This window comes from Coregonus clupeaformis, chromosome 20 (genome assembly GCF_020615455.1).
Source record: "Coregonus clupeaformis isolate EN_2021a chromosome 20, ASM2061545v1, whole genome shotgun sequence".
In the NCBI taxonomy this organism is placed as follows: domain Eukaryota; kingdom Metazoa; phylum Chordata; class Actinopteri; order Salmoniformes; family Salmonidae; genus Coregonus; species Coregonus clupeaformis.
Window position 1 is genome coordinate 13,329,767 of NC_059211.1, and position 17,822 is coordinate 13,347,588.

General features: G+C 43.0%; 1 protein-coding gene across 1 annotated transcript; it reads right to left on the reverse strand.

Annotated features, from left to right (window-relative positions):
* Window positions 1–1,236: 1,236 nt before the first annotated feature.
* Window positions 1,237–14,613, reverse strand: LOC121532776 (leucine-rich repeat-containing protein 15-like). The gene is made up of 2 exons (XM_041838572.2): window positions 14,361–14,613; window positions 1,237–4,056 (listed from the first exon to the last, which is right to left on the reverse strand). Exon 2 carries the CDS (start codon window positions 4,046–4,048, stop codon window positions 2,333–2,335), a length of 1,716 nt encoding a protein of 571 aa, XP_041694506.1. The 5' UTR covers window positions 4,049–4,056; window positions 14,361–14,613; the 3' UTR covers window positions 1,237–2,332.
* Between the last annotated feature and the right edge of the window lie 3,209 nt (window positions 14,614–17,822).

Consider the following 17,822-nt stretch of genomic DNA (forward strand, 5'->3'; position numbering starts at 1 on the left):
CACCGTTCTTGTGATCATTTTGACCCCACGGGGTGAGATCTTGCGTGGGGAGATTATCAGTGGTCTTGTATGTCTTCCATTTCCTAATAATTGCTCCCACAGTTGATTTCTTCAAACCAAGCTGCTTACCTATTGCAGATTCAGTCTTCCCAGCCTGGTGCAGGTCTACAATTTTGTTTCTGGTGTCCTTTGACAGCTCTTTGGTCTTGGCCATAGTGGAGTTTGGAGTGTGACTGTTTGAGGTTGTGGACAGGTGTCTTTTATACTGATAACAAGTTCAAACAGGTGCCATTAACACAGGCAACGAGTGGAGGACAGAGGAGCCTCTTAAAGAAGAAGTTACAGGTCTGTGAGAGCCAGAAATCTTGCTTGTTTGTAGGTGACCAAATACTTATTTTCCACCATAATTTGCAAATAAATTCATTAAAAATCCTACAATGTGATTTTCTGGATTTTTGTTTCTCAATTTGTCTGTCATAGTTGACGTGTACCTATGATGAAAATTACAGGCCTCTCTCATCTTTTTAAGTGGGAGAACTTGCACAATTGGTGGCTGACTAAATACTTTTTTCCCCCACTGTATATATTTGGCCTGGCGAAGCGGTTTTATGCGCTGATTGAATGGAAGCTGATAATTATGAGGTTTTTTTACTCCACTGGTCTCTGGAAATTACCAGTTCTAACTGTCCGAGACCGAGTCAAGACCGAGTAGGCTACAAATGTATCTGACACCAAGACAAGACCGAGACACTCAATATGTGGTCTTGAGTACTACAACACTGCACCCACGACACCTTTCTATGTGCACCAAAATTATGATCTGTTTCACCGAATTTCATTGTGAAGCCTAAAAATGTAATATCGTATTTTATAATTTAGCTAGTCATGTTGGCAATAGAACTAGCTTTCAAATGATGCCAACCTGACCCAGAGTACGATTTATAATGGACCGTTTTTGGATTGCCTAAACAACAACAGAAATGGTGTGATGGTAGGGATGCACGGTTGTGTTCGAAACAAAACAACTACAAGTGTGCTTGCTCTAGTTCCTCAATGATTTTCATATTTCTTCTGTAAGAAACATTTCAATTTATCCCTATCCATACAGGCATATTTCCATGAGTGTAAAGGGTTTTAAGAAAGCTTTCCATAAAAACCACAAGAAAACTTTAGTAATGTTCAGAGAATGTTCTAAGAATGTTATTTAAAATGTATATACATTCCGTTCTCAGCATCAACAAAACTCGATGTATCCTCTATCTTGTTAAGTGTGTTCAGGTAGATGGGTGGTTTACATTTCAACCTCTACGTGTAGGCCTATACCATCAACGTGCTTTAGACACATGGAATGTACCAAGGATACAGTCAGAATCTCCCTCACACACAAACACTGGATGCCAAGGTTGTGGCAGAGCTCTTAATCTGAACCCCTCCCAACACCACCACGAACCCTTGGCATAAACATGATTATCAATCTTTTTTGTGTAGCCTACTCAGAGTGCATACATATTTGACTAGTGTGATAACATCTCATTCCAGTAGTCCGGCTTAAAACGTCAAAAAAAATTTTGTGGTATACAACTGGATCAAATACTATCAGCTGAAGAAGATGGGAATCCCCACACAACAGTTCAACACAACTCTTTATCACACAATGAACACTTGTCTCTTGAGCATTTCAGAATATCACTACTATGTTGTGTATTTATTTAATATAACAGTCAGTCATTTTATGTGATTTGTGTGTGGAGCATAACAATTTACAAGTAGATGAAACCAGCCTTTATCTATTGATTACACTATATCAAAATTACACAATAAGCAGCCTAATTCCAGTCAGTAAATCATAAAAAAGAGCTTCTTGAAAATCAACAGGTGTGTGATAAGACTATATGCTGAACATTACATTTGTTCAGTATATATGCAAAAAAAAATTGACCAGTATAAAAAGAAAGAAGAATGGCATTTTGTGCATACCATCCATGCAATTTCCAGGTGATTATTGTTACAGTTTATAAGATGTTCTTTTTGGTTCTTTGTGCAAAACATTGTTCAAACCTCAGACAACAGAAAGTTTGCTAAAGAGGGACTTGCAAAATGGGGTAATAATAATATTATGGGATCCCAATCAGAACAACTTATTCCATCAGAGTAGAGTTCCCCAAGGGTCAGGCCCCAGCTAGTCTGTCCTTGGTCATGAGTTCTTGATAGAGACATGATGGGTTCCTGTGCTAAGATGTTTGGGAACAACTGCATCAGGATGTTTGCTCTGGCATGTTCAGCATGACTGCACAATACATATCCTATGTGGTGCTCAGGCCCCTGGGCCAGTCTAGATGACAGAGTTGTTTTTGTTCCTGCGGCCAAGGTTGCGGCTGCCTCTCTTGTTCCTCCTCCAGCACACGCAGCAGACAATGAGGCTGGTGATGATGGTGGTGCAGACCACCGCGATGATAATGATCTGCATGTTCCTGGACACACCCTCTCCGTTCCCCTGCCCACTGCTGGTGTCCTCCCCCTGCTCCTGGGTGGGCGTGGCCTCTGCAGCAGGGGAGGGGGTGCTCCTCTTGGGAGGGGGGGTGTGGGGCTTCCTCCTCTTTTCTGTCGGGGTGATATCAGGGACGGCGGTCGGAGTGAACAACGTCAGCTCCTCGTCAGTCAGTTGGGCTATGCTGTCACCGCTTAAGACAGAGGGCGTGAGGCACACCACAGTGCTGAGGTTAGCCTTGGTGGGGTTCCGTGTCAGCCAGTCCCGAAGTGGCACGATGTCCTGGTCACACTTCCAGGGGTTTTCAGCGAGCAGCACCTCCTTGGCCACTGTGAGGGTGCTGAGGAGCTCTGAGGGCAGGTTGGGGAGGGAGTTGTTGTGGAGGTCCAGCTGGCCAAGGTGGGAGTGGCCCTGGAGAAGCCTGGCAGGAAGGGAGCGGATATAGTTGTGCTCCAGGGAGATGTTTACCAGCTTGGGCAGACCCTGGAAGGTGCCCTCCTGCAGGCTGGTGAGGAGGTTGGTGTGCAGGGACACTTCCCCCAGCTCTGCCAGCCCACTGAAGGCCCCGGGAGACACAGAGCTGATCTGGTTCCGGCTCAGTACCAGCAGACGCAGCTGGGTCAGGTTGCTGAAGGTGTGGTCCTCCAGGCGGGTCAGCCTGTTGTCATACAGCCACAGCTCCCTCACGGCCATGTGGCCGAACACTCCTGGGGACAGACTCTGGAGCTCGTTCTCATACAGGGAGATCTGGGCCAAGCTAGGGAGGTTGAGGAGAATCCCCTCTGGGAGGGAAGTTAGCCGGTTGTTGGAGAGATAAAGCTTCTGTAGGCTCTGCAGCTGGGAGAACAGGTTAGCGGGGAGATGAGTGATGGCGTTATCCTGCAGAGAGAGCTCCTCCAGGTTTACCAGGTCATCAAATGCTCTGGCAGGGATCGCCCTAAGAGCGTTCCGGTTCAGACGCAGGGATTTGATCTTGCTCAGGCCCCTGAAGGTGTCCCTGGAGAGTTGGTTGATGTTGTTCCTGGCCAGGGTGAGATGCTCCAGCTGAGTGACAGAGCGAAAGGCCTTTTCTGGTACAGACGTGATGAGGTTCTTGCTGAAGTCCAGGGTCCTCAGAGCAGCGAGGGAGTAAAGCCAGGCGGGGCGAAGCACCAGGAGCTTGTTGCCGCTCAGAGTCAGAGATTCCAGCTTCACCAAATTTAGAAACAGGGCCTCAGGCAGGTCATTCAGCTCGGTGCCTATGAAGCCCAGGGCACCCAGGTTATGGGTGAGGTCAAAGGTGCCAGGGAATACCTCTCTGATCCCAGTGTCTTTGAAAACGAAGATGCCAAGGGCCTCGGCAAAATCAGCCAAGTCATCAGGTTTGAGAGTGGTGATGTTGGTGTTGGAGATGTAGAAGGTGGTGGTGGAGCCAGGCACTGAGGAGGGAAACTCTGTGATTGACCTGCCTTGGCAGAGGATTTTGTAGTCTCTGCACTGGCATTCATCTGGGCACGCTCCAAGAACTCCACTGATGGCAAGGAGGAGGAGAAAGATGTGGAGGTTGATTGGCAGGTCCATTGATGGTCCTAGAAAATATGAAAAGAGTGGTTACCCACTGGGCACACACTGGTTGAATCAACGTGGTTTCCATTTCACTGAAATTACGTTAAACCAACCTGGAATAGATGTTGAATTGACGTCTATGCCCTGTGGGTAGCTTTATTTGATGCCATGCACACGCAAACATGTCAAGTTTATAAAACAGTATGAGCAACACTGAAGAAAAAATCCACATTAAAATAAGACCTAATAAATTAAAGTAGAGTGAAGTCAAAAATATATTAGACAAATACGGCTGCATCATCAATTCTTGAAATTGTGTCTTGTTAAATTGGGATCATGTGGATATAACACGCATGGGAGGGTGCGAGCTAAATAGACCATTAAATGGGCTATATTTAGCATCTACCATTTTGTACTGGAATCAGGCCATCTGTTGACTTAATAGTACTTAATCGTTAAGTTAATGGCTTAATGGGACTGTTAACTTAATAGTAGCAAAAAGTAACAACTTTCTGTTCAAATGAGGGTAAACTGAAAATAGTATCATACATTCATAGTTTAAAATAAAAGGTGTGTGATGCACAAAAATGTGATGTTTTGGTTTTCATGTGATTTTTTTCTTTGATTGGATCCACAATGACTAGGCTATTATTTCTAAGAATTTTTCCATTCCCAGAGTCTAAAGTTAGAAAGACTAATGTCTCACCCAACATTCTTACCACATTATTCCTACACTTAGTACCATCTGAACAGACATACTAGTCCACCAGCCTAACACCAGCTTAAAGGTCTGGCATTTAAAAAAAAAATTTGTCAGTTTAGCAGACACTCGTAGCTACTCACAGTAAATGCTTCAAGTAAGCTGAAGGAAGCAGAAATAACCAAGTATTATGAGGAAAAATGTCTTATATCATGTTACATGCTTGTTTTTGTTGTAGTTTTTGTTGTTGTACTTTTTACCCCTTTTTCTCCTCAAATTGATAGTTACAGTCTTATCCCATCGCTGCAACTCCCATACAGACTCGGGAGAGGCGAAGGTCGAGAGCCATGCGTCCTCTGAAACACGACCCCGCTAAGCCACATTGCTTCTTGACACACTGCTCGCTTAACCCGGAAGCCAGCCGCACCAATGTGTCGGAGGAAACACCGTACAGCTGGCGACCGAAGTCAGAATGCATGCGCCCGGCCTGCCACAAGGAGTCGCTAGAGCGCAATGGGACCCTCCCCTAACCCGGATGACGCTGGGACAATTGTGCGCCCGCTCATGGGTCTCCCGGTCGCAGCCGGCTGCGACACAGCCTGGGATCGAACCCGGGCCTGTAGTGATGCCTCTAGCACTGCGATACAGTGCCTTAGACCGCTGAGTCACTCGGGAGGCCCCTAACATGTTACACTCTTACAAAAAAGGTGCTATCTAGAACCAAAATGCTTCTTCGGAGTCATCATATGGGGACCGCTGCAGAACCCTTTTGGAACGCTTTTTTCTACATTGCCTTCAGAAAGTATTCACACCCTGTCACGACTTCCTCCGAAGCTGTCTCCTCTACTTGTTCGGGCAGGCTTCGGCATTCGTCGTCACCGGCCTTCTAGCCACTGCCGCTCCTCTTTTCATCATCACATTTGTTTTGTCTTGTTTTTCACACACACCTGGTTCATATCCCCTCATCAGTCTCTGTATAAGTATTCCTTCTGCACCCCATGTCTTTGTGTGTTATTGTTTCCATGTGGAGGTGTCGCTAGCTCGGTTGAACATTATTTACTTTTATCGTTGGGATATTCACCTGTGTGTTTTTGTTTTCCCAGTACGCATTGCTGCTAACTACTGTATTGGACGAATAAACCATATTCTGTGATTCACACCTCCTGCGCCTGACTCCGTCCGAATCATCCGCTACACACCCCTTAAATTTATCCACATTTTGTTATGTTACAGCATGAATTTTAAATTGATTAAATTGAGATTTTGTGACACTGGCCTACACACAATACCCCATAATGTCAAAGTGGAATTATGTTTTAATAAATGTTTACAAATTAATAAAAAATAAAAAGCTGAAATGTCTTGAGTCAATAAGTATTCAACTCCTTTGTTATGGCAAGCCTAAATATGTTTAGGAGTAAAAATTTGCTTAACAAGTCACATAATAAGTTGCATGGACTCGCTCTGTGTGCAATAATAGTTTTTAGAATTATTTTTGAATGACTACCTCATCTCTGTACCCTTCACATACAATTACAGTATACAGAGCCTTCGGAAAGTATTCAGAATCCTTGACTATTTCCACATTTTCTAACGTTACAGCCTTATTGTAAAATTGATATTTTTTTTAAATTATCAGCAATCTACACACAATACCCCATAATGACAAAGCGAAAACAGGTTTAGATTTTTTTGCAAATGTATTAAAAATAAAAAACATAAAATACCTTATTTATATAAGACCCTTTGCTAGAGACTCGAAATTGAGCTCAGGTGTATCCTGTTTCTATTGATCATCCTTGAGCTGTTTCAACAACTTCATTGGAGTCCACCTGTGATAAATTCAGTGATTGTACATGTTCTGTCAACTGTGGGACCTGTCTATAAGGTCCCACAGTTGAAAGTGCATGTCAGAGCAAAAACCAAGGCATGTCCGTAGAGCTCCGAGACAGGATTTTGTCGAGGCACAGATCCGGAGAAGGGTACCAAAAAATGTCTACAGCATTGAAGGTCCCCAAGAACACAGTGGCCTCCATCATTCTTAAATGGAAGATGTTGGGAACCAACAAGACCTTTCCTAGAGCTGGCCGCCCGGCCAATCTGAGTAATCGGGGGAGAAGGGCCTTGGTCAGGGAGGTGACCAAGAACCCGATGGTCACTCTGACAGAGCTCCAGAGTTCCTCTGTGGAGATTGGAGAACCTTTCAGAAGGACAACCATCTCTGCAGCACTCCACCAATCAGGCCTTTATGGTAGAGTGGCCAGATGGAAGCCACTCCTCAGTAAAAGGCACATGACAGCCCGCTTGGAGTTTGCCAAAAGGCACCTAAAGATTCTCTGGTCTGATGAAACCAACATTGAACTCTTTGGCCTGAATGCCAAGCGTCACGTCTGGAGGAATCCTGGCACCATCCCTACGGTGAAACATGGTGGTGGCAGCATCATGCTGTGGGGATGTTTTTCAGCGGCAGGGACTGGGAGACAAGTCAGGATCGAGGCAAAGATGAACGGAGCAAAGTACAGAGAGATCCTTGATGAAAACCTGCTCCACAGCGATATATATACAAAAGTATGTGGACACCCATTCAAATTAGTGGATTCGGCTATTTCAGCCATAACAGTTGCTGACAGGTGTATAAAACCGAGCACACCGCCATGCAATCTCCATAGACAAACACTGGCAGTAGAATGGCCTTTACTGAAGAGCTCAGTGACTTTCCACGAGGCATCGTCATAGAATGCCACCTTTCCAACAAGTAAGTTCGTCAAAATTATGCCCTGCTAGAGCTGCCCCGGTCAACTGTAAGTGCTGTTATTGTGAAGTGGAAATGTCTAGGAGCAACAACGGCTCGGCCACAAAGTGGCTCACAGAATGGGAACTCCTGAGTGCTGAAGCGCGTAGCGCTTACAAATCGTCTGTCCTCGGTTGCAACACTCACTACTGAGTTCCAAACTGCCTCTGGAAGCAACGTCAGCAAAATAACTGTTCGTTGGGAGCTTCATAAAATGGGTTTCCATGGCCGAGCATGGCACCATGGGTTTCCATGGCACCATGCGCAAAGCCAAGCGCCGGCTGGAGTGGTGTAAAGCTCGCCGCCATTGGACTCTGGAGCAGTGGAAACGCGTTCTCTGGAGTGATGACTCACACTTCACCATCTGGCAATCCGACTTTGTCATTATGGGGTATTGTGTGTAGATGGGTGAGAAACATTTATTTTTTTATCCATTTTGAATTCAAGCTGTAACAACAAAATGTGGAATAAGTCAAGAGGTATGAATACTTTCTGAAGGCACTGTAAGAGTGTAGTAATTGAATAAAAGTTTCAAAGTAAAATAAGTGCAAAATTCAACATAAAATATAATACTTTTAAGTGCGGCTTAATTCACCACCACAAGTGTTCTAGGCCACAGCATTAGCAGACAGAGTGACTGCAGCGTTCTGGGGATGTGGACTGTTTGGACTGTTTGTAATGGCACAGGGTTGCAGCAGATACACAGCTCTGCATACATTATTGTCTGTTTGGTTTGGTTCTCTCTCCATACAGACCATGGTCCATTATTAAAGTCAAATGGCAGCGGAATGTTATTTTAAAGAGTCTTTCAGAGGAACCGTGTTTCAAAGACAGCGTGTTTGTCCTTCCATTGAACACAGCCACAGAGGAATTGTGTTTTATTTATTTTTCGTAATTTATTTCTACATCAAAGAAGTAGGAACATAAAACCGTTCCTGGAGTTTCCCAGATGTTTCAATATATTTTGTGTTCAGTCAGTATGTAGCCTATTTGCTTTGAGGTTCTCTCTATAAAGTAGCAATAACATAGCCTAGTTCCAGTTTCCTATCAAAAATATCCTATCATACCATTTGAAGTAGGTTTGAATAACTTTTGCATTAGGTTGCATGTTCCTCATCATAACCATAGCAACCTGTGGGTGTGTTTGCAACACGCTGCTCCCCTGTGGATACATGACAACCACCGCATTAACATTTTATTGGTAGTCCAAATTGGTCAGTATTGACTATAGCAGCAGTGCATTCGGAAAGTATTCAGACCCCTTGACTTTTTCCACATTTTGTTATGTTACAGACTTATTCTTAAATAAATAAAAATCCTCAATCTACACACAGTACCCCATAATGACGAAGCGAAAAAAGGTTTTTAGAAACGTTTGCAAATATATATATATACAGTGAGGGAAAAAAGTATTTGATCCCCTGCTGATTTTGTACGTTTGCCAACTGACAAAGAAATTATCAGTCTATAATTTTAATGGTAGGTTTATTTGAACAGTGAGAGACAGAATAACAACAACAAAAATCCAGAAAAACGCATGTCAAAAATGTTATAAATTGATTTGCATTTTAATGAGGGAAATAAGTATTTGACCCCCTCTCAATCAGAAAGATTTCTGGCTCCCAGGTGTCTTTTATACAGGTAACGAGCTGAGATTAGGAGCACACTCTTAAAGGGAGTGCTCCTAATCTCAGTTTGTTACCTGTATAAAATACACCTGTCCACAGAAGCAATCAATCAATCAGATTCCAAACTCTCCACCATGGCCAAAACCAAAGACCTCTCCAAGGATGTCAGGGACAAGACTGTAGACCTACACAAGGCTGGAATGGGCTACAAGACCATCGCCAAGCAGCTTGGTGAGAAGGTGACAACAGTTGGTGCGATTATTCGCAAATGGAAGAAACACAAAATAACTGTCAATCTCCCTCGGCCTGGGGCTCCATGCAAGATCTCACCTTGTGGAGTTGCAATGATCATGAGAACGGAGAGGAATCAACCCAGAACTACACGGGAGGATCTTGTCAATGATCTCAAGGCAGCTGGGACCATAGTCACCAAGAAAACAATTGGTAACACACTACGCCGTGAAGGACTGAAATCCTGCAGCGCCCGCAAGGTCCCCCTGCTCAAGAAAGCACATATACAGTGGAGAAAAAAAGTATTTAGTCAGCCACCAATTGTGCAAGTTCTCCCACTTAAAAAGATGAGAGAGGCCTGTAATTTTCATCATAGGTACACGTCAACTATGACAGACAAAATGAGAAAAAAAATCCTGAAAATCACATTGTAGGATTTTTAATGAATTTATTTGCAAATTATGGTGGAAAATGAGTGTTTGGTCACCTACAAACAAGCAAGATTTCTGGCTCTCACAGACCTGTAACAACTTCTTTAAGAGGCTCCTCTGTCCTCCACTCGTTACCTGTATTAATGGCACCTGTTTGAACTTGTTATCAGTATAAAAGACACCTGTCCACAACCTCAAACAGTCACACTCCAAACTCCACTATGGCCAAGACCAAAGAGCTGTCAAAGGACACCAGAATCAAAATTGTAGACCTGCACCAGGCTGGGAAGACTGAATCTGCAATAGGTAAGCAGCTTGGTTTGAAGAAATCAACTGTGGGAGCAATTATTAGGAAATGGAAGACATACAAGACCACTGTTAATCTCCCTCGATCTGGGGCTCCACGCAAGATCTCACCCCGTGGGGTCAAAATGATCACAAGAACGGTGAGCAAAAATCCCAGAACCACACGGGGGGACCTAGTGAATGACCTGCAGAGAGCTGGGACCAAAGTAACAAAGCCTACCATCAGTAACACACTACGCCGCCAGGGACTCAAATCCTGCAGTGCCAGACGTGTCCCCCTGCTTAAGCCAGTACATGTCCAGGCCCGTCTGAAGTTTGCTAGAGTGCATTTGGATGATCCAGAAGAGGATTGGGAGAATGTCATATGGTCAGATGAAACCAAAATATAACTTTTTGGTAAAAACTCAACTCGTCGTGTTTGGAGGACAAAGAATGCTGAGTTGCATCCAAAGAACACCATACCTACTGTGAAGCATGGGGGTGGAAACATCATGCTTTGGGGCTGTTTTTCTGCAAAGGGACCAGGACGACTGATCCGTGTAAAGGAAAGAATGAATGGGGCCATGTATCGTGAGATTTTGAGTGAAAACCTCCTTCCATCAGCAAGGGCATTGAAGATGAAACGTGGCTGGGTCTTTCAGCATGACAATGATCCCAAACACACCGCCCGGGCAACGAAGGAGTGGCTTCGTAAGAAGCATTTCAAGGTCCTGGAGTGGCCTAGCCAGTCTCCAGATCTCAACCCCATAGAAAATCTTTGGAGGGAGTTGAAAGTCCGTGTTGCCCAGCGACAGCCCCAAAACATCACTGCTCTAGAGGAGATCTGCATGGAGGAATGGGCCAAAATACCAGCAACAGTGTGTGAAAACCTTGTGAAGAAAACGTTTGACCTGTGTCATTACCAACAAAGGGTATATAACAAAGTATTGAGAAACTTTTGTTATTGACCAAATACTCATTTTCCACCATAATTTGCAAATAAATTCATTAAAAATCCTACAATGTGATTTTCTGGATTTTTTTTCCTCATTTTGTCTGTCATAGTTGACGTGTACCTATGATGAAAATTACAGGCCTCTCTCTTCTTTTTAAGTGGGAGAACTTGCACAATTGGTGGCTGACTAAATACTTTTTTTCCCCACTGTACATGCCCGTCTGAAGTTTGCCAATGAACATCTGAATGATTCAGAGGAGAACTGGATGAGACCAAAATGGAACTCTTTGGCATTAACTCAACTCGCCGTGTTTGGAGGAGGAGGAATGCTGCATATGACCCCAAGAACACCATCCCCTCCGTCAAACATGGAGGTAGAAACATTATACTTTGGGGGTGTTTTTCTGCTAAGGGGACAGGACAACTTCACCGCATCAAAGGGACGATGGACAGGGCCATGTACCGTCAAATCTTGGGTGAGAACCTCCTTCCCTCAACCAGAGCATTGAAAATGGGTCTTGGATGGGTATTCCAGCGTGACAATGACCCAAAACACAAGGCCAAGGCAACAAAGGAGTGGCTCAAGAAGAAGCACATTAAGTTCCTGGAGTGGCCTAGTCAGTCTCCAGACCTTAATCCCATAGAAAATCTGTGGAGGGAGCTGAAGGTTTGAGTTGCCAAACGTCAGCCTCGAATACTTAATGACTTGGAGAAGATCTGCAAAGAGGAGTGGGACAAAATCCCTCCTGAGATGTGTGCAAACCTGGTGGCCAACTACAAGAAACATCTGACCTCTGTGATTGCCAACAAGGGTTTTGCCACCAAGTACTAAGTCATATTTTGCAGAGGGGTCAAATACTTATTTCCCTCATTAAAATGCAAATTAATTTATAACATTTTTGACATGTGTTTTTCTGGATTTTTTTGATGTTATTCTGTCTCTCACTGTTCAAATAAACCTACCATTAAAATGATAGACTGATCATTTCTTTGTCAGTGGGCAAATGTACAAAATCAGCAGGGGATCAAATACTTTTTTTCCTCACTATATATATAAAATAAATACCTTATTTACATAAGTATTCAGACCCTTTGCTATGAGACCCGAAATTGAGCTCAGGTGCATCCTGTTTCCATTGATCATCCTTGAGATGTTTCTACAACTTGATTGGAGTCCATCTGTGGTAAATTCAATTGATTAGACATGATTTGGAAATGCACGCACCTGTCTATATAAGGTCCCACAGTTGACAGTGCATGTCAGAGCAAAAACCAAGCCATGAGGTCGAAGGAATTGTCCGTAAAGCTCCGAGAAAGGATTGTGTTGAGGTACAGATCTGGAGAAGGGTACCAAAACATTTCTGTAGCATTGAAGTTCCCCAAGAACACAGTGAACTCCATCTTTCTTAAATGGAAGAAGTTTGGAACCACCAAGACTCTTCCTAGAGCTGGCTGCCCAAACTGAGCAATCGGGTAGAAGAGCCTTGGTCAGGGAGGTGACCAAGAACCCGATGGTCACTCTGAAAGAGCTCCAGAGTTCCTCTGTGGAGATGGGAGAACCTTCCAGGAGGACAACCATCTCTGCAGCACTCCACCAATCAGGCCTTAATGGTAGAGTGGCCAGACGGAAGCCACTCCTCAGTAAAAGGCACAATACAGCCCGCTTGGAGTTTGCCAAAAGGCACCTAAATACTCTCAGACCATGAGAAACAAGATTCTCTGGTCTGATGAAACCAAGATTGAACTCTTTGGCCTGAATGCCAAGCATCACATCTGGAGGAAACCTGGCACCATCCCTACAGTGAAGCATGTTTTTCAGCAGCAGGGACTTGGAGACTAGTCAGGATCGAGGGAAAGATGAACGGAGCAAAGTACAGAGATCCTTGATGAAAACCTGCTCCAATGACCCTAAGCACACAGCCAAGACAACGCAGGAGTGGTTTCGGGACAAGTCTCTGAATGTCCTTGTGTGGCCCAGCCAGAGCCCAGACTTGAACCCGATCAAACATCTCTGGAAAGACCTGAAAATAGCTGTGCAGCTACGCTCCCCATCGAACCTGATAGAGCTTTAGAGGATCAGCAGAGAAGAATGGGTGAAACTCCCCAAATACAGGTGTGCCAAGCTTGTAGCGTCATACCCAAGAAGACTTGAGGCTATAATCGCTGCCAAAGGTGCTTCAAGAAAGTACAGAGTAAAGGGTCTGAATACTTATGTAAATGTAATATTTCATATCATAATTTTATTTTAATATTTGCAAAATGTTCTAAAAACGTGTTTTTGCTTTGTCATTATGGGGTATTGTGTGTAGATTGATGAGGGGAAAAAAATGATTTAATCCATTTTAGAATAAGGCTATCATAACAAAATGTGGAAGAAGTTAAGGGGTCTGAATACTTTCCCAATGCACTGTAATTACATTACTGACTCTAACACAGATGTTTCCTCTTAGGAAATTGTAGTTGAACGTTATCCTATCGCTGTTCCCCTCTAAGTGTTGGGAGGGAAGACATAGCAGATATGACTGAACAGCACCATTGGCAAACATGGCTAATTCTGAGATTGATATGCCTCTTCTGACTCCTCAGCAAAATTCAAATTCATAAGGTCCCTATTTGAAAGACTGCATACATTTAAACCATCTCCTCTCTGATATAATCAGTCACAGTCTCACCAAACCACAGTCTGGACTGGACTGGACTGGAATATTTGACATTGTAAAACATTTCCAGTTCACCATTAATTGCTGTGATTTTTTCCCCCATTTCCAGGACTGAAGCATCAGCACTTTGCCCGTCACAAAGATCCATCCAACAAATTGGAGGGTGGGTATATGGGGAGAGTTGCACAGACTAAAACAATATCACAAAGGTAATAGAAAATTACATGAGACAATTCTTTACTAAAAATCCTGAAAAAACATTGGTTAAGGGTTGAAAGAGGAGCGTTTCAGCTCTCTTCAAAGCACATTTCTGTTCTTTCCCACATAATTTGCACACAGTAAGACCAAATAATACAGTTAAGTCATAGTTTCAGAAAACCATGCTTCTACAGTCGTCTACTTTTTTAATCGTAATAATAGCTTTTTTTCTTGCTTGGACAATTAAAACTTCACAATAAAATAGACGACCTCACTTAATAATAATTACAGTTTTAATAATAATTACAGTTTTTGACCATCTCTCTCTCAAATGAGCAGAAAGCCATTTCAACAGAAAAAATAAGATTAGGAATCTCCAGGTCAACCAGTGTCCTGCTAACTGTTGTAAAATAAAATGCTGTAGGCTATATGGTAGAGCAGAGCTTACCTTGTACAGTACTTGGCAGTTGAGTGAACGGAGAAATGAGTTGGTGGGGAGCGTCTGCTATCTTTTATCCTCTCTCGTCACTGTGCTCCCTCTTCTCTTCAGAAATGTCAGATATGATTTAACTAGAGATTCCAGTCTTTTCCAGAACCACACATCGTCACATTGTTCAGCTCTTAATCATCACGTTCATCATCCTCAATCAATCTTTTCCCGCTGTGCCCTTGAAACTTTCAGGTAATGTACTGAAGCTTGCTTGCACCACCCTGTGCTCTGTCTGTTTCTCTCTCTCACATACACACATATTTTTGGGAAGTATGGTAGGGGGATTGTGTGAGGGGAAAGCCCCACCCTTTCTGTAAAAAGACTGTAATTGTGGTTGTGTGAGTGTGTGCTTGGGACTACTTGCATGAATGTGTGTGGCTTTGAGCCTATTTGAATGTCTACATGTGTGGAATTGTGGCAAGCATGTGGGGGGATGTATTTGTATCTACAGTATATGTGTATAGGATTGTTGAGAATGTCGTGGAGGGGGATATACTGTATGTGTGCATGGGACTTTGTAGTTGTGTGTGTGCATGAGTAAGTTTGCATGTGTGTTAGGCGTTGACATGCTGACAGTGGGCTTTCAGTTGGGGTGGAGGGGCTGCCCAATGTGCTAATAACCAAAAGCCTGATCATGGGGGTGGAAGGGTAGGGGCTGGGGTTCTCACGCATGGCTCAGAGGCATACAGCACTAGGAATCAAACCTTCCAGATAATAACTAACTTCTGATGGAGAGGCAGGGGTATTAACATCTTCTCTTCCAATATTCCAAAGAAACTTCAATCTTCTGCAGAAATACAATTTTAGATCATTAGAGGTGAACAGTGGGAATCATCTGCACTTAATTAGACCTAAAGAAAGGAAAGTTGTATATGAACCTATTATTCTCATTAACATTCTTCTCTGTTGCTGTAAAAGGGAAATCCATCTGTTTTACGACTCATACGCAGAGTAAGGGCAGTGATACCCCCACTACACCCTAAACAAGATAGCATGGGTAGAGTTAATGTATATCTCAACCCAGCAGCAGCGAGAACATTTACTTTATGTGACCAGCATTTTCAAAATACAGATGTAACAGATTATCATTAAGGAACATGCAAAAGAAAGGGTGTTATCTTGTCCTTTGTACAGGGTGTTTTTGCAGGGAAGTTGTATTAGTCAAGAAGAGCAATAGGCCAACTTATGTAGGTAATGGGTTGTGCAAGGTTTACACAGACAAACGTTTGTGTAGGTCCTGATACATTATCATTAGTGCTAGCCTAATTTTGGTCAGATTTGTTGCTACTGCTAAAATGCTGTGCACAGACAATTTTTTGGAGATTCCCTTTTGTGAATTGAAATGTTTGGATTGGCCAGTTTACAATGACTTCCTATTCACTGAAAATATTATGACGAATCAAACTCTAACCCTAACCTATGATGGCTGTTTTTAAGGCATAGTTCTCGTGACTTATGGTTATGGGTAAAAACCCAGTCTTGCTATTTCCTGTCCTGTGTTTGATGTGAACTATTTGAGTGTGTGTCAGTGATGTGAATAGTGTGATCTCTGCCCACTGTTATGTGAGCTCAATGTACTGGAAAGGCTTAATCACCGGTCGCCATAGTGATGAACTTGGGTGCTTTTCAGCAATTCATTCTGTTTTGTTCGTTGTTTGTTTTATATTAAATCACTTGGAATTGGTCATTAATTATCCAAAGTATTTTGTGTTTGTACTTTTCAGGTTTTATAACCCTTTTAGGGACTTTAGTGTACTTTTGTTCCAAGTACTTACACACTGTTAAAATGAAGTGTTTTGTAATACTAAAACTAATGGCAACTAAGCCAGAAACCTTAACTTTGCTGGAGTTTTGAAACGCATGGTTGTAAGGGGCTATGGGACAGATTTAAGGTGTTCTGAAACATGACATGGTGTGTTGTAACACCACTTAATCAAGAGTTGTGCTACACATTGCTTGATGGTTTTTGCGACTGCACTTGAAGAAACTTTCAAAATTCTTGACATTTTCCGGATTGACTGACCTTCATGTCTTAAAGTAATGATGGACTGTCGTTTCTCTCTGCTTATTTTAGCTGTTCTTGCCATAATATAGACCTGGTATTTTACCAAATAGGGCTATCTTCTGTATACCCCCCTACCTTGTCACAACACAACTTATTGGCTCAAACGCATTAAGGAGGAAAGAAATTCCACAAATTAACTTTTAAGAACGCACACCTGTTCATTGAAATGCATTCCAGGTGACTACCTCATGAAGCTGGTTGCGAGAAGGCCAAGAAAATGCAAAGCTGTCATCAAGGCAAAGGGTGGCTATTTAAAGAATCTCAAATATAAAATATATTCTGATTTATTTATTTGGTTACTGCATGATTCCAGATGTGTTATTTCATAGTTTTGATGTCTTCACTATTATTCTACAATGTAAAAAATAGTAAAAATAAAGAAAAACCCTTGAATGAGTAGGTGTTTCCAAACTTTTGACTGGTAGTGTACCGCAATCCAGGGATGCGAAATGCATTGTACTCCGAATTGTCCCATTATCCCAACTAGTTTTTCCAGAAAACTGTCCTTTTCGTCCTAATACTAGGTAGCAGAAGCTACAGCAGCCATTTTTGAATGGCAGTGTCAGACAATCAGCTCCTTTGTTGTTCAACGCGACGTGCCATTCCACAATGGCTGCTTGGCTACTGGATTGAGGTACGTTTTCCGAGCCATATCTCGCACCGGCACCAGGGTGCGAAGCCTGTCCAACCCTAGTGCAGCTAGCTGTAAGTAGTGATGGGAAACCGAGGCTTTCTGAAGGCTTCAGCGCTTTCACCAAATTGTGCCAAAAAACTGTTCATGACACAGAGCTTCATTATCTGTTCACAAAGCACATTAGTGACATCTGCTGGTCAGCAATAAATAGCAGCGCGTGATTATCAGATAGAGCACATGTGTCAAACTCATTCCACGGAGGGCCGAGTGGCTGCGGGTTTTCGCTCCTCCCTTGTCCTTGATTGATGAATTAAGGTCACTAATTAGTAAGGAACTCCCCACACATGGTTGTCTAGGGCTTAATTGAAAGGAAAAACCAAAAACCTGCAGACACTAGGCCCTCCATGGAATGAGTTTGACACCCCTGAGATAGAGGTATTTTTTACCCGTTGTTTTCATTATAACACGTGGCGCAGCGTTATGTCGTTGGCTTTAGTAGTCTACTCAGTTGGAATACTAAGTTCACATCATGCTTCCCTTTTTTGCCTTCAAGTTTACTATATGGCATTATTTAGGATGCTTAAGACAGAAGCTTATACTATACTAAATAAAACAAATTATTTGAACAACAGTGTAGAAAGAAAACAATTCTAAATAGTGTGCCTTCAACGGGATTCGACCCCATACCCTCACATCCATGAATGTTACATAGTTCCCTCAT